A 27,370-nucleotide genomic window follows, 5' to 3' on the forward strand; every position below is an offset into this window, starting at 1 on the left:
GCCCTCAAATAAACAATAAATGTTAATATTTATAGACTGCGTATAAAAAAAATGTTGGCTGTGAGTTGCAAGGTTGAAAAGAAGCAGAGTTTAAAAATTGTATTAAATAATTGTATTAAATAAAAACTAATAAAATTAAATAAATAAGAAAAGAAAAGAAAAATAAAACAGTAATGACAAGGGTGAAATTAATTAGTTAGGATTTATTAACTGCTTGTGGAAAAATAAAAAAAACCTAAATAAAATAATTAAATAAAATGTAAGAGAAAACAGTAGCAACAAATGTAAAATAAAATTAAAATAAGATAAAGAAAAAAGCAGTACCACCAATGGTCAAATAAAATAAAATAAAAAAAGAAGAAAGAGAAAACCGAAACAAAAACTGTAAAATAAAATACAATTGAGAGAAATAAAATAAAATAAAAAGAAGGAAGAAAAAACAGTAACAACAATGGTAAAATAAAAAATAAAATAAAATGAAATAAAAAGCAAGTTACTGAAGGACACCTCTGATGCATGGCTTGGTATCAGGTGATTAACTGTAGGAACTGTGGGCACAATATTGTCACATTCATCGTTGTTTCGTAACTAATGTTGTTCCGTCTCTCTATCTCTGTTCCTCATCCCTTGTGGGTCATTAAGGGCCAGTGGCCGTCTGCTGTGCTGCGGCTCATGTTTTAGCCCTGGGGGACGACTGCATAGGAAGACACATTCTGTGTTCTGATCCGTGCATGTGTTCTGCCCTTCAGCTCGGCTCCACTCAGCCAATGAGCACAACACAGAGCAGCCCACGGGACAACCTGACTGCGGCCTGCATCTGACCCTTACTCCCGCCTGCAGACGAGTGCCCTCACATGCTCGCCTCGCTCTAACAGAGGGCCCTTCTCCAGGGAACACAGCCAAAGATCTGAAACCCCCTAGCTTAAGATTTCTCTCCAAGTTTTATTTGTCTCTCTCTCTCCCCTATGCGGGTAAGTGTCTTATCCTCTAGGGCTTAAGCACAGTGCCTTTTTTCAGTCCGTCAGAGAGTCTCTTATTGCATTGTATTCAACTTGTCACTGGCGTTTGGAAAAGAACGAAAGGATAGGATGACCACTACAGGGTTTAGTTTTAATAAAAAGACACCGAATAGATACTGTCCTCAGGGAACTGCAGATGGACCAAGAAGGTCTAATGCCTGGAGAAAACTATTACCATTACTGTCTTAATGGCAGTAGCTCTGCTGGAGCATAATGTATTTTAATTGAATTTTGTGAAGAATGGGATAATTATTATTAAGAACTAAAAGAAGAGAAATAAAAATAAGATGATGATGACATTCAAATCAAAAGAAATGTGGATTTTTGGAATCAGGATTTTTGAGGCTGATCACCGATCACAGAAAGCTTTTTAAGGACTTCTTTATATCAGGTAGAATTATTTAAAGTGATGATCCAATCAAGATTATTAGACATATATTCAGGCCCTGAATTTCATTTTTGAAAATTAATTCCTCTCTTAGGTGACTCTTGTGAGGATTTTTTTTTTTTCATCTGAGGGGTGGAGGGGGCCTTTTTTTCAAAAATATATATTTATCTCACCTAAATGTTTGATCATGCACTGTAAAGCACAGTAGACTTTAATTGTATGCAGTTATGGCGTAATTACTACATTTTTGTGTCAATGCATTTTTATATTTACCGCAAACAACGCAAGGTTTTTACCGCGTGTAGCACAGCATAAAATAGACTATGTGTGGAAACCAGACCACAACCGTGTGTACAGTGTGAACACTTTAATCCATTAACATGAGCGCGGAAAAAATATGCACCTCAAACAAGAGTAATGTGAACCTGGCTTTATTTTGTGTGTGTGCGCTGCGAGTGCGCACAGTCTTCAGGAAAACATGTGAGCATTGAATGGTTTAAACAAGGTTAAAGTTTGCGATTTTCGGCCGATTGCGATTGTCAGCCGATCAATCGGAGCACCTACAAATTTAAATATGAAAATTATTAAAACATTTTGTAACAGTACACCAACAAAAAAATATCAAATTATTTTGAATACTACTATTATAGGAGGAGAAGGAAACAGAAATTTTTGATTTTGCTTCCTTTAAATAAAATAAAAGGGATTAGAATAAGAAAGTAAGATAAGAAAGTAACAGACATGAATGACATGAATTAAATTAAACCCAAGTATACATTTATTAACATATTTATATATGTTCATAGAAAATTATAAAAAATATTAACAGTAGCAATAAAAAAAAAATTCTGAAATTAAATGGTTAGGATTTATAAACTGCTTGTTCAAACTAAAATAAAATAGTATAATATATAAAAAAAAAAAAAAAAAAAAAAAAAAAAAAAAAAAAAAAAAAGATTAGAATGAATGGCTACTTTTGAATGGAAACAAGTGGAACAAATACCTGTATCCCATCCAACAATTTGCTCATGCACCAAAAGCTGTCGGCCTCAATGTTTCGTTGTGTATCCAGAGGCAAGCTTGCCATTTCGAAGTTTTCCACGTCTTCCTCTAAGGGAAAAAAGACACACAAAACACACATACATTCATGTTCGGCCACCAGCAGACCAAACCAACACACATGCTGCAGGCGTTCTCAGCAGTCTGTGTTTTCTTGCAGGCGACAGCAGCTCTGGTGTGTGACGTGCATCGTATGCACAGACACCATGAAGCCATTAGATCATTAGCTGGCAAACTGCATTCTTTATTCAACACATTCATCAGCCCACTTCCTCGTCCCTCTCCCTCCCACCGCAGGCTTCCCCTCACAGCCATGACCTTTCCCGACTCTTTAAACAGTATGTGCTAAATGATGCTGATACACACATTATGCCCCAGAGAGCCAGACCTGGCTGCAAGAGACTTCTGTGTGACACTCCACTCACCCACCGCAAAACTAATGTAGTCCTCCATATCTTGATCTTTCTTTCTTGCTCTTTTCTTAATAAGGATGGAGGGATTGGGAAGGGGAAGGAAGGACAAGGAGATATTTTGATGAAGCACTGAGTAAAGAGAAAAAGAGAGAAAGAGAGAGAGAGAGAGAGAGCTCTAGGCATGTTTGCATGCAGCTTGTGCATCGCCAAAGCAATTCAGTCAATCACGCGACTGTTACTGCGGTACATGAGAGCTGAAATATAGATAAGAAGGAGGTCAGATCCAAGGTCAAATACACAATTAAGAATACATGCTCTCGAACGAGCGTAGATACTCAACTGAAGACCATGCTGACAATCTCTGCTGAGGTCTGTGGTTAGAGACAAAATCAAACTGACTGTAAACAGTAAACTATCAGGTGTATAAACCTACATACTCTACATTAGTACGTTTTCCCCCCATAATAAATGAATACTTAATTAGTGAAAGTGACAAAGACATTTGTTTCGTAATGCTTCAAAAGATTTCTGTTTGAAATGCTGTTCTTTTTAATCAAAGAATCCTGAAAACAATGTATCATGGTTTGCACAAAAATATTAGGCAGCACTTGAACTGTTTTCAACACTGATTACAATAAGAAATGTTTCTTGAGCAAGAAATTTCCGAAGGATCGTGTAACAATGAAGACTGAATGACTCCTGAAAATTCAGCTTTGCATCACAGGAATCACATTTTAAATATATTAAAATATATATATAATTTTTTTTTTTATTATAATAATACTTTACAATATTACTGATTTACTGTATTTTTGATCAAATAAATACAGACTTTATGAGTAGAAGTAACTTTCCAAAACAGCTTATAAATCATATCCAATACCTTTGAATGGTAGCATACTTTCTTCTGAAAACCCCCAAAAGCAAGTCATACAGGTTTGGAATGAAATAAAGGTGAGTAAATGTTGTCTGAATTTAGATTTTTGAGTTATATATATTTTCTATGCAAGTAATTACACCAAATGAAACTGCAAAAGTGCAAAAATAAACTTCCTCTTGTGTTTGTTGATCACATGCACATTTTTATGCCTTGCAAACTAATGCATTTGGTTTTCTGTGATAAACATTGCTGTTGAACATTTTGCTGATTGAAATGGTATCAAGAGAACATTATCTAGCTAGATAACAAAGATGAGGACGCAAATTAAAAATTAATTGTTTAATATCTAAAAACATTTTGAACATATTTAGATTTATTTAGAATATTTCGATTTTTTTTGTCAGAAATAATATGCTTGAATTTTATAATAATTATAATTTATATATATTATAATTATAAAATTCAAGCATATTTCTGACAAAAAAAATCTAAAATTAGAACTAGAAGTCAATCATGGAGTCTGTTAATTAAGAAAACCTTTAATTAATCAAGTCACTTTTTATAAACAATTTACAGAAAAAATCTGTATTTACTAAATGTGGCACACAAATGTGAACCAGACTGGTAGCAGGTAAAAACCGGCAAAACCTCTCAGCTCAAACTGTCAGTAAACCTCTGCATTGCAGCAGGAAGAACAGCTGATGTGGGGCCGAGTGAGAGCCCGGACGGGACTCAAGTAAAAAAAAGATGGATGGAGAACGACAGGAAAGAGCTGGCAGGGGGAAAAACTGGAAAAGAAAAGTAAATAGCCCTCTTTGACCACAAATGAAGCATGCAGTGCCCTGCCGGTCATGGGCCGAGCCATATGTCACTGGCTACAGCACTGGAGAGATTCCTGATCCATTTAGCTCTCCACATTTCCACATCACTCCAAAGCTTCGGACACACACACACACACACACACACACACAGAGCTGCTGCATAAACCGGCTTTACAGAATGCAGGAGAAATCCTGTTTGTGGCACAAAGAAAGGCTTTGCCACCCTGTTCTCTGACCCCGTGGAGAAAAGGGTGTTATTGTGCCATGTGTGATTATAAGCGACCTGAGAGATCATTCAATAATCATGAGTCAAGTCTGCAACTCGTGAAACAATTTACTGCTTATTTAAGTTGCTCCTCCATGTCTCAGGATGAGAATTAAATGATCCGTATTATAGAGCTCAAACTCTAAAAGCGGATTGGATGAGCCATGTTCAAAGCCGTTTATAAAATATGCCGACAGGCGCACACCTGGAGACTGCACATCAATTGAATTCTTTATGAAAGGAGTAGTTCACCCAAAATCCATGATTTTCTCATTCCAAACTCATACGATGACTTCTGTGGTAAACAACACGAGCAATTTGAGTTGAACAGGTTGCCATGTTGCATAAAATTGCAATAAACAGGGACTAGAGCTTTCAGACATTTCAAAAAATGAGGTTAATAGGACTCGTGCGCTTTATTTCAAATCTTTCAAGCCATATAACATTTTTGTGTGGACAAATAGACCATAATAAACAAAATTAATCTTGGCATTCACCCTAGCTCTACTTGCCATGTTCATTAGGGGAAGTAGCCATGTCTGATTCAAAACCAATTACATTGATGAATCAGTTCAGAATTCAGTTCACAAAACTGCTCTGAAAAAAGCCCAAAGTATACTTTATTTTTGTCTCTGCTACTTTCTTTTGTTCCGTCTCTTTAAATTTGTTTTCTACTATGAACCATCAGTCAGGGGCCATCGTTTTGGTACAACTGATTAGAGAAAGTGCAAAACCAAGTCAATGCGCATGGGCGATCTGTGTGTACAAAACACACAATTGGATGTTGCATGTACAGTACACTATTCTGATGATGAAAATTGCATCACGTGCACTGTACATAGACCCTCATGTATGTGTAATAACCAAAGTGTACTTTGGCCTTAATTTGTCAACAAATCACAAATTCAGACCAATCTGGTTCAACCCTTGTGCTCAACAAACTGATTTAATGATCAAGTCACAACCACTGGAGAAGAAGATTTTCATTGAATAACATAAATTTCAAACTCAAAAAGCTATCAGATAACTTGGAATATAGTGCACAAGCCAAATTTTAAGGTGTTTTTTTCAAACTTAAAGCTCCAGTTGCCAAATGTTTGGAAAAGAGCGCCAGATTCATTCTTCAATCTTTTTCATAGAAGAAAGTCAGTCATACAGATTTGGATTAAAATGTGATTTTACCCTCATGTCATATTGCTCAGATTTAACACTAAAGGCCATTGCACAATGAGTCCGAATTTTTCATTCGAAACTTTTGCACGTTGTGTCAATTTTTACACATTATCTCCAAAACGATCGTCCGTCATAAAATGTTTTTGGATCGGATTAAATTTTCTGCATTTTTCACATCCATAGCAAGCATTTTGAGATGCGTTTTGACAATTCAGAGCCACCAAATAAGGTAATGACAAAATCCAGAATGATGATTGTCAAGGTCAACCACTTTGTCTCACAGCAAAAAGCACGGTAAAGAAATTAGTGGTATGTTTTAATATGTGGCTCTAGTATCTCTAGCAATGCATCAAAGTGAGCCACTGACATCCTGAAATAAATGTTGAATTGCCCGTGATAATCGCAGTCCTTTATAAGGAGATGGAACTCGCCTTTCTCTTTATATTTTATAAATTGATGTACCAAATATTTCCTTTTTTCTCTTTTTAAGCAGCGAGAAGAACAAAATCACCCTCACTGCTCGAAGACTCCATTTAGTAGCCTATTTTATTGCTAATATTTTCGCAACGGATTAATCAATATGCATCTGATTCAGTGTGTAAGGTTTCCATGTGTGACAAACGTTTATGATGCGAGAAAATACATACGAAAATTTCAGACTCTGTGTGCAAGGACCAAGAAACCACAAATTCAGTTCACAAAGCTGCTCTGAATGAGTCATTCACAAAATCACAAATTCAGACCAAACTTGGCCTTGAGGTTTTAAGCTTAACTCACTGATTTAATGGTCCAGTCGCAACAACTGAAGGAGAATATTTTCAGTTGATATTTCAATCTCACAAAGCTATTAAATGACTTGGAATATAGTTCACAAGTAGCATGGACTACCTCTATGGTGCTTTTTGCTAGATTGAAATGCTCCAGCTGCCAATATGGAAAAGAGTGACCCATTCATTTTTCACTGATTCGGTTTTCTTCTACAGGGGAAAGTCATATAGGTTTGGATTTACATGTGAGTGATTTTTTTGAATGAACAATTCCTTTAAATAGCCATGTCACTTGACAACTATAAAAAAAAAAACTACAGTTTACTATATACTGTTGTTATATGAACATTTTTACTTTTTTTTTTTACATTTCCAAGCCACAAAAACAGTGCTTTTGTGATTTTACTCTCTTGTGGCTTATTGTTCAACACCACCACCACCAAACCACAAACTTGTCTCACCCAGACCATCCATCTAACACTAAAACTGCACCTCAATGGCGCAAATAACAGTCCATAAAACCAGGAAGCCAATAAATAATAAGGTGAGAATATCACACACCCTCTTCAGTAATAAAAAAAAAAGTGTGTGTGTGAGTGAGAGTTGAGAGACGGAGACAGGGCATTGATGCTTTACAGAGGAGATTTCCCCGCTGTCCTCTTTGTCTGTCAGGATAAATGTGATGATTTACCCTTTGAGAATATTCCCTCTCTGTCGGCCACGTCTCTCTCTCCACTTCAAATTCGTCGGCGCATCAATACCAACACTTTAAACCGAAGGGCGCCGTGACTCTCCTTCCTGCCGGCTACTCTTTAAAACGCTACTCGCTGATATTGAGCTAAATGCGAAGCGCCAATACTCTCCTACACCGTCTCTCTCGGAGGACAGTCTCAACAGAAAGTTAAAAAGCTTGCAGAGGAGCCCTAGAAAGCCAGTGAGGCGTGCCAGCCAAGAGAAACAGCGCAGCGAAAGTTGGCAAAACGCTGCGTATGAGAGCAGGCGAAGCCGTTACAGCCTGCGTTCGCCCCGAGGCCTCGACGACGGGGGTGTAACCCGCGTCACAGGGAGAGCGCTAACCTCGCTCTTTTATCTCCCGCTGGCAGCGTGTTGGGATCATGAAGTTCGTTCAGATGTATCGACCGGCGGGGTCGAGCCCCTCACCGTGTGCTCGGCACCCTCGCAAACCTCTGTAAACACTTAAATCCAGCCGATCAATGTGGCTCATTCAACCTGCGGCATTGAGTCGCTCACTCACACACACACACACACACACAGAGCCAAAAAACAAATTAGAGATAGAAAGGCCCTGCAGACTGACACGAAAGCGCCGGTATGAAAAATCTGCTTTTCGCTAAATGAGCTTTGTGGAAGAACAGAGGGATGAGGAAAAGACAGAGAGGGCGCTGGGCGAGGCAGACAGCCAGAGAGAGAGAGAGGGAGAGAGAGAGACAGACACGGGAGAAATAGAGAAATCGATTGGTGATCCAGGTAATCTGTGGGTATGTCCCGGTGTTTGCACTGGTGACATTGCAGCAGCGGCACACCGGAGAGATCAATGAGCCTCCTATTGTTCTTCTGTAATCCTTAACTATCCATAAGTAATTAACCTTCACATGAGAGGACAGGAAATAAATATGGAAGGGAGGGGAAGGCCGCCGGGTGGAGGGAGAATAGCAATGAGGACCAGTCTTTTTCTGTCCCTCTTCATCTCTCCCTCTATCCAACCATCCATTGATAGACAGACAGATAGAATGATAGAGCAATAGATGGACAGAACAATTGATAGAGCAGACAGCATGATAGATAGAACAACAAAAAGATGAACAGAGTGCTAAAACAACAGAAAGAATAATAGAAAGATAATGCTAGAACGATAGACAGATGGATGTAACAATCACTGTCTCCCTCTCTTCCGTCTACCCTTCTGTCCATCACATGGTCTCGCTCTCTGCCCATCTTCTTCCCATCTCCCTTTGTTTCTGTCTGTCACTCTTTCCATCGGTCTGCCTCTTTCACCATTTGTCTCTTTCTCCATCTCTCACTGTCTACCCTTCAGAGTTTCTTTCAACGATAATTGATATTCTGTATTTCTGTGTCTGACATTTTCACAGGATTTTGTCAGCTTGTTTACATTTACACAACCATTTTCCGACATCATCTGTCAGATGCCGGCCCGTCTGCATCTCTCGGACTCTGCTGGCATATCACACATGTCAATGCGCTATTAGTGGAGCAAACACATCTGATGTGCTCAACCGAAAGAAAGGTGAAAGGTGAAGAATCAGTCAGACGGACCAACTGATCCACGCGGAAGTTTATTAAACACTTACCCACGAATTCAGAGAGGAAGACCACAAAAAAGGGAGTGACCAGATCATTAATGCCCTGCACGTATCCACTAGCGGGGTGACGGATGGCCCAGATGAACAGGATCCGCTCAAACACCTGAAAAACAAGATAATAGCTCTTAATGATTCATTTCTCAACATAAGTATGATTGTTGTGAAAACCTTTGACAATTGATGTTGCTTAATTCATTCTTGACACTCATTCGGATACTCGTTTTTCCAAATGCAGCTGCATTTCAAGTGCTCTGTTCCTTCTGGTTTCTGGTTTACAAGTGTTGCACAGTCCTCTATAAGTTTAAAACACCACAGCACCCCCTGCTGGTGAGCTCAGTTAAACCAAGGCATGCTGGCAACATCTTTCCAGAACATCAACGAAATTACAGACACAATTGTTCAGTGGTGAAAGGTTTTTGATTGCCTTTTTTTTATCAACCGAACCAAAAGACACAAATGAGACGAAAAGACAATAAGAGAAAAATGCTCAGGACAATAATTACATTTTAATTAAAACATGCTGTTGACAAATATGACGAGGGAAAAAAATGTAGCTGAAACAACTGAACACTGGTAAACTAAACTGCTTCACTATGTTGACAAGAAAAAAAATAATAATAAAAAATAAACACTGATATGGAATAGTCAGCTCTTTCTTGAGTGAATCTCATGAAACCTTTCAAGAATATTCCCTGGTCATACTTCACCCCAAAACAGAAGAAATACAAATTGTTTAGCATTAAATCATCATTTACACGAGAACTGGAAGAATAATTTGCTTCAAATTCATTGTGCATAATTATTTATGCTCGTTTTAAACCAAAAAAAACAAAAAAAAACAAAACAAAACACCATATTACAGCTAATTAGAATCTATTGACAATCACCGCTGAGAAAAATGAACATGGAAACTCAAACCATCTCTGTAGCATAATGATAATGATTATGGTAGCAAAATGTGATTGTCTCTAAAAGCAAAAACTATGAATAGTAAGCTCTTTTCTTAAACGAATCTCATGAAATATTTCAAGAATGTGTCTTTATCATATTTCATGCTATTTTATATTTTAAATGATATGTCCTCAATCACAACTGGGAAAAAAAGGAAGTTCAAAATGAATGCATAAAGGTAGTGATAATTTATGACAAAATGTGTTTGTCTAGCAAACAACTGTCACAAATGCAAATAATGATAATAATAAAAACAATATTAAAAAATAATCCTAAAATTCAGCTTTATTATTTTTATTATTTTCTTTTGATTTCAGGGTGTAAAGTGACCTGGACATGGCTGTGTGTGATTCACTCTCTTATCTTATCTTTACGATTACATGAAGTGTGTAATGCCTGCTGTGTGAGATCAGACGTCTGTATGACGCCGGTGGGTCTGTCACAGGTGTGCTGTGCAGCCAGACTCAGGTGTTGGTGCCTCAGACGATCACCTACCTCCTGCACCAGCGGCTGCTGGAACAAAGGAATCAAAGGGTTCGTCCTCGGGATATCGATGTGAATCTATGGAGAGAGACACACACACACACACACAGGTGTACACAGGTAAGCTCAAATATACACCCCCACAAACACAAACCAGTTACTGAATCAGCACGTCAGGAACACAGGTGACCGGGGGAAAAAATAAGAGATTAAATCAATATGGCCCAAGAGCACTAAATTAAGTTACAAGTGCCTTTTCCCTTCCACTAAATGGAGGAAACCCATCAGGGCCCAAACTGCACAGGCTATCGATCTGGTTTCGTAACAAGCTACACACAAAACCTGCATGAATTCACTTGGAAAGCGACCAGCGCAGCGTCCAGCCGCACATACAGGTGGCGACCCTTCGCTTTCATCCGGTTCTCTCTTATTTTCTTCTCTCTCTCTATTTCTACTTCCATCACATGCTTGACGAAATGGCTTTGTAGTAATGCAGGTCACTCGAAGGCCACCGAAGTGCGGTTCGCGCGTATTCACCGCCATTCCTCGCCCTCTCAGACTGTGACCACACTAAAAGGTCATTTAGTGTTTCTGCCCAGACAGCCAGGGGCCAGTCCAACGGTTCTGTACGACCATATAAATCCTTTTAAAGGTCTGTGTCCGATTTGTATTGCAGTAGACAAAATGAGGGGCTGGGAGCCAGCAAGCCCTGAGGAACCGGACAAGAGAGGAGAGAAGGCAGCGCATAGCAATCGACTACCAGTCCTGCACCATTAACCTGAGTTTTACAGCCCATAAGAATATTGATCCCGCCCCACTTCGCCCGCATTAATAACACACAGGACAAAATCTGGGTGTTTTACTACAATAGCTTTCTAGAAGCAGGTATAACCTTGACTAAATCACTGCGTCTGTAGCCTAGTGGTTAAAAGAATGGTTCACCCAAAAATCTAAAGTTTACGAGTCTTCTTCATACTATGAGGTTTGTGTGAGGAGCAGACTGATTTTTACAACAGTATTCACTGATAATCTCTGCAAATGAATCACTGACTCACTTGAACTACAGAATCAGATTAGTTCCATTCATGAAAGAATCATCCTCTAGGATGAAATCTATGCAAGTGTTTTACAAAAGGCCCCTGGGCTAAAGGTTGTCGGTTCAAACTCCACAAGGATCGATTTGTGAATTTTAACCGTTGATCCTCGGAGTAAAACACTTAATCTCAGGCTGCTCCAGAGGGATTGCTCTTAATGGATTGAAGTGTCTGCCAAACCACAAATCAGAAGTAATTAGCAGTAGATATGTGACAATCTCAAGTTCAGTTTAGAAGGTTTTTTTTTTTCTCTAATGAAATGAATACTTTTATTTAGCATGGATGCATTGAATTAAACAAAAGTGACATTAATAATGTTTTAATTAAAGATTTTTAGTTCAAATAAATGCTGTTCTTTTGCACTTTCTATTATTCAAAGAATCAAAAACAAAAGGTATGATTTCTGAAGGATCATGTGACACTGAAGATTGTAGTAATGTCTGCTGAAAATTCAGCTTTGCATCAGAGGAATAAATTACATTTTAAAATATATTCATATAGAAAAGAGTTGTTTTAAACTAGAATAATATATCACAGTATTTCTTACCAATTAAATGTAACCTTGGTGAGCATAAGATTTTCACCGACCCCAAACTGAAGTTTTAAAGAAGCCCTATCAAATAAAGCATGTTTTTGGGATGTGCAGTATGAACACTAAATTCAGCCCTTTAACAGCAAAATGGACAGATATTACAACAAATAATATTTAGAATTGAAAAAAAAAAAAGATCTGTAATCTTGGAAACGATCTTATCAGATCCTTTTCCACTGAATTATCTGGATTCATGCCATTACAGAAAACAGGTTTGCATATTATAATGTTTTCCAACTAACTCAACCTGCATTTGAACAAATATTCTGGGTTGCTTTCAACATAATATCTATGGTTGGCATTCGTGACATCCTGTCCATTAGATCAGACAATGCATTTTCTGTTTACACGCAGTCTGTTATAACAGAAACCATGGTATGGTACATCGACACTACATATATTAACGTACACAGTAAACTCCAATGTGTTTCGGCAAAACATTACCTAAAACATCCTTAGCTAAAATTATCATTGAACACTTGTGGACTGATTAAAGTGCTCTCTTACTCCTGGAAATCATGGAGAATCAGAATCAGGTTCTTTTTTGGGAACATATTCAGAAGCAGGCTGGGTTGAGATTTACCTGTCTGTATGTGTCTCTGTGATTCTCGTCTGTTCTGGAGTGGTAATACTGTTCAATGAAGCCAAAATACTCCTCCCTCTTCCTCTGGAGAACCAGTTCCCTTCGCTCTCTATTGGCTGGAAGATAGCCCTGAGAGAAAGCACATGGAAAGAAGAAAATGCTAATTTAATAGTGTTCAGAACAGAACTCTTGTACACCCACTTTCTTCATGTCTTCCAAGTGTATCTTGCCCTGTAACCAAAATATAACCTATAAATAATGCAAACTAAAAGATATTAAAAACAGCAGTATGTAAATTCAGTTCAATACTGTAGTCCCATGAAAGAAAAAAAAAATGTTGTAAATAAATAAGCTTTTGATCTTGTTTTTTTTATCTACATATTGTATCATTTCAGTGAGACAACCTTCTTTGTCATGCTGAAGTCAGATGTTTAGTGAATGTCTTTCAGAATACGATGCAACTGATTTTATGCTACTGGCTTTTTTGTGCTGCTCATACAAACGGCACTTTTTAAAAGGCTTCATATAAGAGAAGAAAATCAGACATATTGCATTTCATTTAAGTTCTTAGCAAATGCTTTCCTTCCAAAGTGCCTTAATGAAAAATAAAGTTCATAAACTGCATTATTATTTAGATGCTAGGGTGGTTCAGAGGTGTCCGGATGCTTTTTAAAGCATTGCCAGGCAGTTGCCAAGATGTTCTGAGTAGTTGCTTAATGCTTATTTGATTAAAATACAAAAAAATCATATATACAATTACATTGTGACATATCATTACCATTTAAAATAACTTTTCTAGTTTAATGCATTTTAAAATGTAATTTATTCTTGTGATGCAAAGCTAAGTTTTTTTAGCATCATTACTCACATAATTCTCATTATTGTTATTTTTTATTTAGTACTGTCTTGAGTAAGATATTGTACATAAAAGATGTTTACATTTAGTCCACAACACACACAAAAAAATGAACTCCCGAACTGATTCAAATGATTCACGAACCCGATTTGAACTCCCGAACTGACTCAAATGATTCGCGATTCCGCTCCGAACTCCCAAACTGACTCAAATGATTCGCGAACCCGCTACGTACTCCCGAACTGACTCAAATGATTTGCGATCCCACTTACGAACTCCCGAACCGATTCAAATGATTTGCGATCCCGCTACGAACTCCCGAACCGATTCAAATTATTTGCGATCCCCCTCCGAACTTCCGAACTGACTCAAATGATTCGTGAAGTCGCTCCGAACTCCCGAACTGACTCAAATGATTCGCGATCCTGCAATATTAATTATGCAAGAGAAAAATAAGACTCATCTTAAAATTACCAACTTAGTTTCCTTTTTTAGAAAAAAGAAATAAAAATATTGTTATTTTTTAAATGCATAGAATGCAATGCATACATCAAAAATAAACACTCTAATTATTCCCCATTGTTTCTCTGTCTGTACTTGTACTGTGAACAATGACAATAAAGTTGACAGATGAATTAAGTGCATTTAAGCGCCATTCAATTGGGGTTTTAAATAAAGCATTTTCTGAGATGCACATTAAACATTAAACACATTTAATTAAATAAATAAATAAAAATGTGTGCACTTTTTAGGCACGATTTGTTTAATTTTTGAATATACTTGATATTGCTAAAAGTCACATCATTGAAACAAAAAATACGAGTTCATATAATCACACCTAAACACCCTAGGAAAACGTAATTAGAACTAGCTACTAAATTAGTTAAAAATGCCTATCCATATATAGCAATGATTCGCGAACCCCAAACTGACTCAAATGATTTGCGAACCAGCTCAAAACTTCCAAAAAAAGGTTCTTAATACTGTGTGTGGTTACCTGAATGATCCACGACTGTCTTTCTGTTTTGTGATGGTTGTGCATGAGTCCCTTGTTTGTTCTGAACAGTTAAACTGAGAACCATAAAAAAAAAACTAAGGGTTCCCAAACTTTTGAATGGGGTTATTTTAATAATTTCAGCATTATTATCATTTTTTTTTGTCTTGTGAACCATATGCAAACATCTTTTATGTAAAATATCTTACTCAGGAGAGTACTAAATAAAAAAATAACATTAATTTAGTGTGATCTCTCTTATTGTTTGGAAATTATACACATTTTCAAAGATGCTGCAAGGGGTTCCTAAACTTCCGCATGCCACTGTAATTGTATAGTATGAGCAATAATAATAGTGATGCTTGCCTAACTAAAAAACACACTTGAAAAAAACAGAACACAAGCCTCTGATCCCAAAAGTTAAGAAAAAAAAAAAAAGCCACAACTCTGGGAGAAACTTCTAATCAATTAGCTACTAAACTAACACACAGACAGGATGCAACTGTGCTAGTACATACTTACTAGCTACAGATCATTCCCTAAAGAGCAGACAACAAGTGCAGGCTATTTGTAGAGCAGACGTGGAGGCGTGGAACTGTCAGTTAGATCGTTGTCATGACTCTCCATCATGTTTCAGAAAATGGTGTTTTTAAAAGTGCCTTCCCCTCCCATTGTTTCTCAACTCTTGTTTTAATGAGCACACACAGAGCTGCAGAGCACTTGAACACATAAATGATAACGAACATTCAGAATCCGACTCGATGCAGCTCACGTCTGTTGCTTCAGGCGAATAATAAGTGCACAAACTCTGCTCGTTTGGATTCGCCCCATCATCGGCCCTTCAAAACTTTAATAACGGCTATTAAATTCCATGCTGAAAATCTAAATGATCTTAAAACGGCTTTCCAATGCGATTCCGAGGAGGTCTTGACGAGGTTTGTGTGCTGTAAATCAAGGATCGACGTTGGAAACGTTTACATTTGGTGTCGTAACACAAACGTGAAGTAAATCAACAAAATGCAACTGCTGCTCTTTACGATCACAATTTGAATATGAAAAAAAGATCAAATGTTTTTTTGTGTGTGTTTGTCACATTAGCATACGTTTGGCATGCGTCAACCTCTGTAATTTTATAAATATGGAATTATTCCATTTAATCCCCCTAGCAAACAATGCATGAAGCAGTAAAAGCTTGGAGGAGCTGGGTTGGGATTTGCTTGTACAGCTTAGCCCAGAGGTGTGTGTTATTGACTGTGTAAGCATTCGCCAGAAACGCAAATGAGGCTTGTAAAGCATTCTCCGAACATCCGCCCACATAAAGCCACTACACAGCGGCCCACTCTACCCCTCCGATGATGACAGTCACAATTCTGCTGACATTAAGTGCTCAGCAAAACCAATATTACAAAACAAATCAATAATGCACATTAAACTGAAAGTGGTGTGGAAGTTTTATACTCTCTGTGCAGCCTATGCAGAACTAAAATGCTTGCAGGTTTGTTATGCTGGCTTATAATAAAAATTACAAATATTTTCCTTTATAAACTATAGTTTATTACGCCATTTTTGTATTATTCATTCAACTGAATATTCATTTGGCTGCATTTTGTACAAGTAATATTAAAAAAAGAAGCTCAAAACATATTTAACAAACCCAACACAAAGAAAAGAAAACATATATTAAGATATATTAGTAATAATTAGGCATTGAAACCAAGGTCTAGTGGTTATGTGTCCATGATAACAATGTAAGCTCAAATACATCTCACAACATCTTTTCTTGTCATCGCACTGCTGTTTGTTTGAATAGCAAGCTAAAATGGACATGAAATAAACAGTAGTGGTAAATACTTACAGATAAGAGTCTCCAGGTGACTGGCCGAACTTCACGAGGGATTCCCGACCAACTATGCTTCCGTAACTCCTCTGTATGAACAAAACACGTTGCAAAGTTAATCCAAAATGACAAATACTTCAGTAGCACAACTGCTGTGTTGTTTCATAGCTAAAGAGGTGAACATATGCTTTGAGGACACATCATACTGCAGTTTGGACGTGAAACTACAATGTCAAAGTAAAGTTGCAGGAGCAGAAGGGTGGAATTAAAGTACATCAGCAGTTAAAACATGTATTAAGAGTTTGTTCATATGCGGTGAGAGAAAATCATGCTTTAAATCAACATTCGTCTGCCTTCACAGGACTGGTGACACTAACTTATAGTTCAATCAACATAATCAATAAACAATTATTTTTTTAATTAGCAAACACACTCAGAGTTTTCACAACCATGCCACCTTGAATTATGGTAACTCCAATAAGACAGCGAGCCATAACTGCAGATTGATTTTAAAGTAATGGCTGGGAAGTTGACGATTCACAGGTGATGGAGCAATGGCTTGGGATGTCAGCATGATGTCTGGAGAGCACATTTAGGCAAACAGCTTAAAAAGCATCTGTGTCGTGGCCTGCTGTCCTGTTTTTCCTACGGCTCATCTGAACTACACTGTTTGAGCTTGGTTTCCCTTATTTCACAATTCTGTTATTATCCGAATGCACCATTAAAATTATTTTTTTAATCAGTATTTGTCTTGATTTCCAGTAAAATATCTAAACACACTTACAAGAAAATACATTTATAAGAAAAGGAAAATTGCAAATCAAGATTTGTTTAGAGAAAGTATCCTAAAATAAGTTTACGTTTCTTATCACACCGGCTGTTTCTTGTTTGAATTCTGAATCTCAAATTACGATCGATTTAGGTTTAAAACGAGAGAAAATATTTGCCAATGGGTAAGGAAAAAGAAACTTAATTCAAGACATATTATTAAGTTCAATAATAATATATTATGAATAAGGTTTATATCTTACACAGTTTTGCTTCTCGAGTGAATATTTTTGCTTTAAGTATGTTTGACTGGAAAACAAGACAAATACTGATTAAGAAGATGATTTTGGCAGTTTATTTTCTTTTTTATTATGTCTCTGAATAAAAATAAATAAATTTAACAAAACAAAGAGATTTAGGAGCTACTGAATTTAAATACTTTGGACAATTGAAAACAGACAATTAAAATGTCACAAAGAAAACTCCTAAATTCCACAATAGAGTATTATTATTTGTTTCATGTTACAGTCCGATTTCTTCAAAAAATGTGTCCTTGCAAAACTTGCCATGCAGTTGCTAGGGCATTCTGTGTGGTTGCTAGGCGGTTTTCATACCAGCACCAAGCCAAAATAGCCCCAAGGCTCCAATTACTTACAAAAGCAGATGTCTCCTTAACATGCAAAGTATCAGTAAACAAATCAAGACGAGTTACATGATAGTGCGACTGATCACAATTATGATTCCTGCCTTTGCAATAATCACACACAAAAAAAAAGTCCATTGCATTGTTCTTTTCAAGTCTTACAATAAAGATCAAAGATAATTGTTGTCAAATCAACCAGATGAATCACAGTAAATATGAACCATTCTCTCCGTCTGGTCCTTTTATTTTTTAATCGAATGGAGCTTCGATTCAACTCCACTGCTCTCAATTACTTATTTTGGTCATTGTTATGAAGTAAACATTACATCACAGGTGGATGCCATTAGACCAGATATCATCGATCCGTCCAGGTGCTGAAGTCTAAACCGCTTTTTAAGGATTGTTTTTGTGGACTCCCGCCAAGCCCTCTGGGTCATTGTGATCCGTGAATGTTAAAACGTCCATGGAAACTTAAGGACTTGCTGAGAAACATCTGGCGAGATCGCTCCTGGGTCGTTCTTGAGTTAGAACAAACACGAAACCGCTATCCAAGCGCTCCTAAAATACTAATGGCAGTGGACACCTGCCAACCGTCATATGACAGCAGAATGATGAAAGATCTCAGAAGCTATTATGAACTCAGAACACTGTGCAGGGAAGCCCCTCCAACTATATCACAAGTGCATTTTTCATAAGTGCTTACACATTATTTCCCCCCCCGAATGACTGATGGTTCTCATTCCCCCGTGATTTCAGCCTGTCGCTCAGAAAGCTCAGAGCCTGCGGAGGCTGAAACTTAGTTATAAAGCAAAGAAGAGTGAGTCTCTTTGATAGCATCTTTATAGCATCAGCTGCACAAATGAGCGCAGGCAGACACAGAACTTGTTTTTGTTCTGCTAGCTTGCAGGTGCTCTCGAAGAGATGATTGGCTGGAGGACGTGGAGAGAACAGAAGGGCCTCTCAGCGTGAATTCAGGAAGACTAGGATAACATCATGGACTGTTTTCATGCATTCTGCCATCCCACACTGTCTCACCTGGCAAAGAGATTCAGCTAGAGGCGGTAAAGCAGGCGAGAGAATGAGGTGTGAACACATGTGAGGGTTTCTGTTTTGAGATGGTCTCTGATGGATGGGTTTTAATATCTTACACAGATAACCCACAAGTGGCCACTTTTATAATCCTGCTGAAAACAGACCTTATCCCTTGTTTTTCTTGTAATGCTTGCACAAATCTCTAATTGTTCGTTTTAAAGCTTACCCAAATCTGTGTTGGGACTGGCAAGTAGCTGCTTGAATTTATCCAATCGAGTCTTCTCTCTCACCATCATGGGCGGAGCTCCTGAGGCATTTTGGTCCGAAATGCGGGCAACCAATGGGATAACGGGCCGCACAGGAAGTGACTGCTGTTTTTGCAGGGTATTACGAGCTAAACAGGACAAAAAATAAAAACATTTAACATTAATATTAAAATATATATCATAAAAAAATATTATTATTTTTTTTAAATAACATCAATATATTTTTTAATTAAGGTACTATTAAATAAATAAATAAATATTATTTAACATGGATATATATTTTACACACACCTTTTTTTTTTTTTTTTTTTTTTACACATTTGGTTGTTTTAACAAAATATAATTACATATTTTATCATGTTAATGAATTTTATTTATTTATTAATTATATACATTGCCGTTCAAAAGTTTCTGATCAGTAAGATTTTTAATGTTTTTTTTTTTTTTTTTATGGAGTATCTTGTGCTCATAAAGGCTGTATTTTTTTACTGAAAAACAATTATAGTGAAATATTTTTTCAATTTCTAATATTGGTTTTCTGTTTTAATATACTTTAAAATGTAAGTCATTTCTGTCTGAATGTTCACATGATCCTTCAGAAATCAGTCTAATATGCTGATTTATTATCAGTGTTGGAAACTGTTGTGCTGCTGCTTCTTTTTCTTTTTCTTTTTTTAAACTGATACTTTCTGAATTCTTTTATGAATAAAAAGTTATAGAACAGTATTTATTTAAAATTAAAATCTTTTCTAACAATACGAGTCTTTACTATCACTTTTTGTCCATTTGACCCATACATAACATAACATAAGTATTTATTCTTTTCAAAAATAAAAAATAAATGACTGACTCCAAACTTTTGAAAGGTAGTGTATATTGTAACACAGTCTTTCCATTTTGAATAAATGCCGATTTTCATTTTATTTTATATTCAGATTAGAATCCTGAAAAAAGTATCACAGGTTCCAAAAACATGAAGCAGCACAATTGTTTCCAGCATTGATAATAAATCAGCATATGCTTTGATCACAGGAATAAATTATATCTTACAGTATACTAAAACAGAAAACCGATATTAAAAATGTAAATAATATCTTACAAAATAAGCTTTTTTTTTTACAACACAAAATTGTATACACTCAAGTATAAACTCTTTTTTTTTTTAAAAGGATAGACAGCCAAACTGTTACTTGTTTTTCTAACTCTTAACTGAAAAGGCTAGTTGGACATATCTACTTACATACAGTCTGTGATTGGACATTCAAAAACATCATACCAGCCATATAACAAACAGTAATTAGGTAATGACGGGACTTTTTAGATTAAAGGTAGGCTGAAAAAACCCAGATTTGACTGATGACATTCTATCTTTTTACAAGCTTAAAAACAACAACGACCAGATACCTGCATTAACATTGAGCTGGGCTTCGCTACTGGACTTTACTACCCTGCCATTGGCTGGACCGCTTCCCATATCCAGTCGATCCTGAATGGGGTTTGTGCTGATTGGTTCCTGCCTGTCCAGTGAGGGGGGCAGTGCCTCGGTGTCTTCTGGGGTTTTGATGATTTTGAGGCAGGGTGTTTGAGGCATGGATCGTGATTGGACAGGTGAAGATGAGAGCTGTTTAAGACTAAAAATACCATCATCCTCTTCATCATCAATGTCCCATGCATCATTGGTGCTCCGAGCAAATTCGTGGAAAGTGGAAGGTTTTTTGGATTTGGTGTTCAGACTGTTAACCTTTGGAGCATCTTTTAATCTGTAGGCAAACAAGTAAAGAGGTTTTTCGCAAATGGTAATATTGCACACACTATAACATATGAACTGGTTACAGTAGAAAGGATAACGCAAGACAAAAAAAAAAAAAACTAAGGTTTCAAAGGGTTTATGCAAATCTTGCACTTATTTGGATGGACTTATGATGGATTCAAACCACAACTGAAAGTCAGAAGACATGAATGAAAAGAGTAAAGGCACAAACAACTGGAGAAACAAATGGCTGGTGTGCATGCAGACAGTCGACTGCTAGCAGCAGCACTTACAGACGATGTCTGCGTGGGTCCAGAGGAGGGTGCTGTGCTCCATATACTGGCTGTAAGCTAAGAGAAAGAAAAGCTGATGTGTGCTTTAAAGAGAAGCAGAAACAGGACTGGGTAGGGGTGGGCGATATGACCAAAATGTTATATCACAACATGAGTAATTTTATTTCACGGTAATGATCTATATCACAATATTGTAATTTATTTTGCTTTAATTAAGATCTTTATTATTACTTTTTTTTTTTTTTTTTTTACACTCAAGTGCACTGAAGACAAGTAAATGGTCAGCGAATAAATACGAATAAGAAACTAATTACAAGCAATAGGAGGAAAAAAAAAACCTATAGTAGAACAAATAAACAAGAAATGCTACATGCATTGTGTAACCAAAACGGCATATTCTTCACTGAGTAAAATCATAATAACCAAGGAATTTTGCTGCTGTACCAGAGATGCAGCAGGCGCAATAATATTACGCAGCGCCTGAAAATAGTCCCCAGCAACTCTGCTATTGAACTGGTGGACTATGATCATTGTACCTGCTGCATCCATGGTACAGCAGCAAAATTCCTTGATTATTACGCAGGAATGAGAGTATAGTCCCTAGCCATATCAGTCAAGAAAATCCCAACTTTTCATTTTCAGTCGGTCTTAGTACACGATGTAACAACAGAAGAGTCAAGTTTTAAAAAGGAATAATATTGAAACTCTTTGGTCATTTTTGAGGGAGATGCTAACGGTCTAATCAGATTCAATGATCTATGATTAGCAAAGCTAAAAGTGCTACCGCCAGACCCGGAGATCGGCTAAAAGGATTTGAAAATTAACTCCACTGTTTAACTCTAGGGGAGTTGGAAAAGGAGCCTATTTTCAAAAAAAGTGGAGTGTTCCTTTAAGACTAGAGCTACTGTGTTTAGGAGGATACTTGCAAAGATGGCCATTTTGACACACTAGTGTATGTATTTAACCTTTCAAGGCCTATAAATCGGCCTTAGTACTAAATAAATAGGCCTAACTTCATTCAGTACTCCTGCGTTCTATAGACAACGAGCTCATACAGCAAATCTGCCAATTACATTTAAATGGTTTAAAAGCTCTTGTTTTTACATCACAATGCTTAAAAATTTTCAAACTATAAGTTTTAGTGACCACGTAGCACAGAAACGTCACGTGAGTGTGTATGTAAACCTTGATAGGTGAAAATCTCTGCCGGTTGATACATTTCTACCAGTTAATCGTGTCTACCAGTATATCGTCCACCCCTCAGCCTCATGATCATATGAGAGTAACTGATATAATCTCAATAATTTACATAATTACTATCTCATGCTGTTCCAAAACCACACGACTTTCCCTCTTCTATGGAATAAAAAACAAAAGTAAACTTCTAAGTAATATCCTGGTCACTTTTCCATTTAATGAAAGGCTGAATGGGAACAGCAACCTTTAAAATGTGATAAAAGGCACCATAAAACTAAAAGTATAAAAGCTTTAAACAAGAGATGCTATCAAAACATTTCTGTGCCCTCATACTTCAGAGTCACAAGACAAGGAAGGACAGTGAAACTAAGTTCATAATGGAATACTAGATTACTGCATTCCACAGGATATAAACCACGCAACAGTTTCAGACACTACATTACATTCATACCAAAAATTCGATAGGTATGTTTTTTTTTTTTTTGGAAAGAAATATTATTATATATTAAGGATAGAAATAGTACATAAACAAATGTTACATTTGAAAATATATTCAAATATTTTTAACATTTTAATAATAATAATAATAATAGTAACAACGATTCACAATTTCACTTCTTCTTTAAACTGTATTTTTGGTAGCTTTGGGAAGCATTAGGCCTAGAGACTTCTTTCTTAAAATTAAAAAATAAATCTTGCGGATCTAAAACATCTGAACAGTAGTTAGGGTTAAGTTCAAACCTGCGGTCTAGACATTTAATGAAACTGATCACAAATCACAGCAGACAAACAATAAAGTTAACTTTATTTTTATTTATTTTGTATTTAATTAAAGTTAAATACAATGCATTTTGAGATACATAGTGCCTTGATGTATTTTCGATATATGGCAAATAATCTGTCATCAAGGTATGCAATGCATACATAAAAGTTGCATAGTATGAAGAGAACATAATACATAGAAACAGTAAGTATAGTATTAAACTATGCTATTCTAAACAGCCTTTAGATTAAATAAAAGTTGCATTAAAATCACTTTCATAATGCTGCTTAACTGTAAACTGTAAATACACTCTGAATATTCTTTAAATATACCCCGGAAACACACAGCGAAAAACTCATATCTGGAAATGCAGTGAAAACATCTGAAAAAACATCTCAAATTAAAAGCGAAGCACACGGCTGGGTCCTCCACATTACTACAACATATAAATATAAATCTGTACAATATCACAGGCTATTGTGAGTTACTGTGCAATATCCTGCGTAATGGTGAGAGAAGTCCAAACATTGCAATGCTAAGCAGAATTTTTACGGGCAACACAGGGCCATAGGTGTAGTTATATTGTTGAAGGGAAAATTAACATCGCTATTATGGTATGGTTGTAATATGGTTGTCACAAGGCCTTTTTCTGGTGAAGTCAACACAATAATAAAGGCATTATGTGCAAATGGGACCACAGAATAGTTGGCAAAAGCACAATGCAGCTGAAATATGGTTCATCAATTTTCATGCGAGTAGAAAATGAAAGGTAAATTACTTCCAGATATGTAAGCAAGCTGCTCACATTTGCATTAAATATTGGGCTGTGAGCGAGGAGTGTGTTTGAGTTTGCCAGAGGGCAGCCTTATCTTAAATGTCTGCTAAACACACATACACACACACAAAGACTTTTCCACACTATAATCTACATACAAAAGCTAACAGAGTGGGAAAACTGTCAGTGTAATTAATAATTTCCATTGAGAATTGCATTAACATGCTATTATAATGAATTAAACAAGGTAATAATTCAGTTATCAACTAACAAGACATATTCTGTGGATGAACAACTTTTTGTGTGCCTCTCTACAATTACAGGACATGTCATTTTACTAGGATGACACCAAAATCGTCTGGAAGCATCTAGTATTACTTTTGCATGCTCGGTCCCTTCTGTTAAATGAGGTCAATGGTGGGAAAGTGGCCACACCTCTCGTCCACTCATGTTACAGCCGGATCACACCCACTGCGCGTCCTCCAACTGCTGCCGATTCACCTGAACTAGCAACTCAAACAATCTAGAATCACAACCACACCCAAACTATAACATGTTCATCTTTCCCATCACAGAGCGGAATCCCGTCCGTTTCTAACGTCTTCATTGTGTTCTGCTCAATTTTCTGAAGATATGATACCATGAACACTGTAGTAAAATGTATAAATCTATCAAACATATCAATTTTAAGAGACAAAGAACTGAAAAACAAACAAACAAGAAAACTATTTCCAAAAACAGCAGGAAACTTTGTAAATGAACAAGCCATTACAGTTCAGAAATTAGTGAAATAAATACGTTATATATCCAGAACGCGGCAGCAAGATAAATTTTTAATGAGCCAAAAAGAATGCACGTCACACCTTTGTTTATAAATTTGCACTGGCTTCCAATAGCTGCTCGCATAAAATTCAAGACAATGGCTCTGCACCCATTTACCTAAATTTGTTACTTCAGACTTATGTGCCCTCTAGAAGCTGCGTTCTGCAAGTGAACATCACTTGACTGTGCCATCCCAAGGACTTTAAATTAAATGTTCCCTCCTGGTGGATTAACCTCCCCAACACAATCCGGGCACCTGGGTCCTTAGCCATCTTCAAGAATCGGCTTAAAACACATCTCTTCCATCTTTATTTGACCCTCTAACTTTAACACTCACTATTCTAATTCTATTCTTAAAAAAATCTAACTACTTTTCTAATCTTTTTGTAATCTGTTTTCTTTTCATTTATTATGCAATTGTGTATGAGTGTTTGTGTGTATAAAGACCTCTAACACTAGCTTGGTCTATTCTTATTTTATTCTATCTGTTTTGTTTTTATTTATTATATTATTTCAAAGCCCATGCTACGTGTACTGCGTTAACCCAACTGAGACTTGTTATAGCACTTTGTTGTTTTTGATTGCTTCCACTGTCCTCATCTGTAAGTCGCTTTGGATAAAAGCGTCTGGCTAAATGAAAAAAAACAAAGATCTCAAATTTGGACTCATCAGACCAAAGCACAGATTTCCACTGATCTAATGTCCATTCCTTGTGTTCTTTAGCCCAAACAAGTCTCTTCTGCTTGTTGCCTTTCTTTAGCAGTGGTTTCCTAGCAGATTTTCTACCATGAATGCCTGATTCACACAGTCTCCTCTTAACAGTTGTTCTGAGATGTGTCTGCTGCTAGAACTATGTGTACCTTTGACCTGGTCTCTAATCTGAGCTGCTGTTAACCTGCGATTTCTGAGGCTGGTGACTCGGATGAACTTATCCTCCGCAGCAGAGGAGACTCTTGGTCTTCCTTTCCTGGGGCGTTCCGCATGTGAGCCAGTTTCTTTGTAGCACTTGATGGTTTTTGTGACTGCACTTGGGGACACTTTCAAAGTTTTCCCAATTCTTCGGACTGACTGACCTTCATTTCTTCAAGTAATGATGGCCACTCGTTTTCCTGCTTTTTTCTTGCCATAATACAAATTCTAACAGTCTATTCAGTAGGACTATCAGCTGTGTATCCACCTGACTTCTGCACAACACAACTGACGGTCCCAACCCCATTTATAAGGCAAGAAAACACACTTATTAAACCTGACAGGGCACACCTGTGAAGTGAAAACCATTTCAGGTGACTACCTCTTGAAGCTCATCAAGAGAAAGCCAAGAGTGTGCAAAGCAGTAATCAAAGCAAAATGTGGCTACTTTGAAGAACCTACAATATGGCATATTTTCAGTTGAATATAGATAATAAAGAAATAAAGAAAACTCTTTGAATGAGAAGGGGTGTCCAAACTTTTGGTCCGTACTATGTATGTGTGTGTATATATATATATATATATATATATATATATATATATATATATATATATATATATATATATATATATATATATATAAACACAAACACATACATAAGCTCTGAGTACTGTGTTTGAATGGACAAATTCACACACAAAAAATTATGTAAAAATGCCCGTCCTGGCAAGTATCCTAGCAGCCGACTGAACATACTGTATCAGTGTATTCTCTTGAATTGACAGCACTTTCTAAATATTAATCAAACAGCAACAAAGAAATCACTCACTGCTCTTGGTTGAATAGCTTTTGTAACTTTTTGTAACTAAACATGTATTTTTAATTTACACAGTCAAATACACAATTCTATTTTACATTTGATTACTTTATTCAATTTCTGTACCTAAAAACTAATGATTATTTGTTGTTATTTTCTTTATTTTTATTTAAAAGTATAATTTTTCCCTAAACACAGCACATACCAATCCGTACCAAAACAGTGACTCTAAAACTGATACAAACCAAACAGTAAGTTGAACCGTTGCACCCCTAATATATATATATATATATATATATATATATATGTATATATAAATTCAGTCTTTGAAAAGTATGTGAGAGTGTGTGTGTGTGTGTATGTACATATTTAATTCAATATACCCCAATAAAAAATAAAAATAGCCCTGAAAATCGATTCCATCATGTGCAAATATTACCTCTTGAAGAAAAAAGTGAATTTCAGTAGCAGCACATCTGCCACACTAACAGCATGAGAGTTCCTCTTTTGCAGGATTATGCAAGGCCTGATATAAATTCTTATCTAGAGGAAACTGTCCAGTCATCACAAGGTAGCGTTCACAGTAAGATGAACTGATTCTGTCTGTAACCATGAAAATCCTAACAACCCGCAATATGAAGCACACTCAGCAAACTATCTGCCCAGAATAAACAAAAGGCCAAATTAGACCAACCTACATGTCTGCTTTAAGAGGTTCAAATCCATTTAATTAAACACTGTTTAGAAAACAACCAGAGTAAAGCATATGAAGTTAGATTTGCTTCCTTTATAAAAATAAAATAAATAAAAAACTGCC

General features: G+C 36.6%; 1 protein-coding gene across 2 annotated transcripts in view; it reads right to left on the bottom strand.

The window, feature by feature from the left end:
• The window catches only part of LOC127963611 (TBC1 domain family member 22B-like), a 45,298-nt gene that overhangs the window by 17,150 nt on the left and 778 nt on the right, over positions 1–27,370 (bottom strand). The window contains exons 2-9 of one of the 2 annotated variants that reach the window (XM_052563615.1): positions 21,270–21,326; positions 20,631–20,986; positions 19,187–19,354; positions 16,536–16,606; positions 12,831–12,959; positions 10,574–10,639; positions 9,116–9,230; positions 2,411–2,517 (exon numbers count right to left, since the gene is read on the bottom strand). In XM_052563615.1, the coding sequence (XP_052419575.1) occupies positions 2,411–2,517; positions 9,116–9,230; positions 10,574–10,639; positions 12,831–12,959; positions 16,536–16,606; positions 19,187–19,354; positions 20,631–20,986; positions 21,270–21,326 (1,069 nt within the window). The remainder of the gene's footprint in view (positions 1–2,410; positions 2,518–9,115; positions 9,231–10,573; positions 10,640–12,830; positions 12,960–16,535; positions 16,607–19,186; positions 19,355–20,630; positions 20,987–21,269; positions 21,327–27,370) is intronic. The other variant, XM_052563616.1, reaches the window with a different exon arrangement.

Source organism: Carassius gibelio, chromosome B8 (assembly GCF_023724105.1).
Source record: "Carassius gibelio isolate Cgi1373 ecotype wild population from Czech Republic chromosome B8, carGib1.2-hapl.c, whole genome shotgun sequence".
In the NCBI taxonomy this organism is placed as follows: domain Eukaryota; kingdom Metazoa; phylum Chordata; class Actinopteri; order Cypriniformes; family Cyprinidae; genus Carassius; species Carassius gibelio.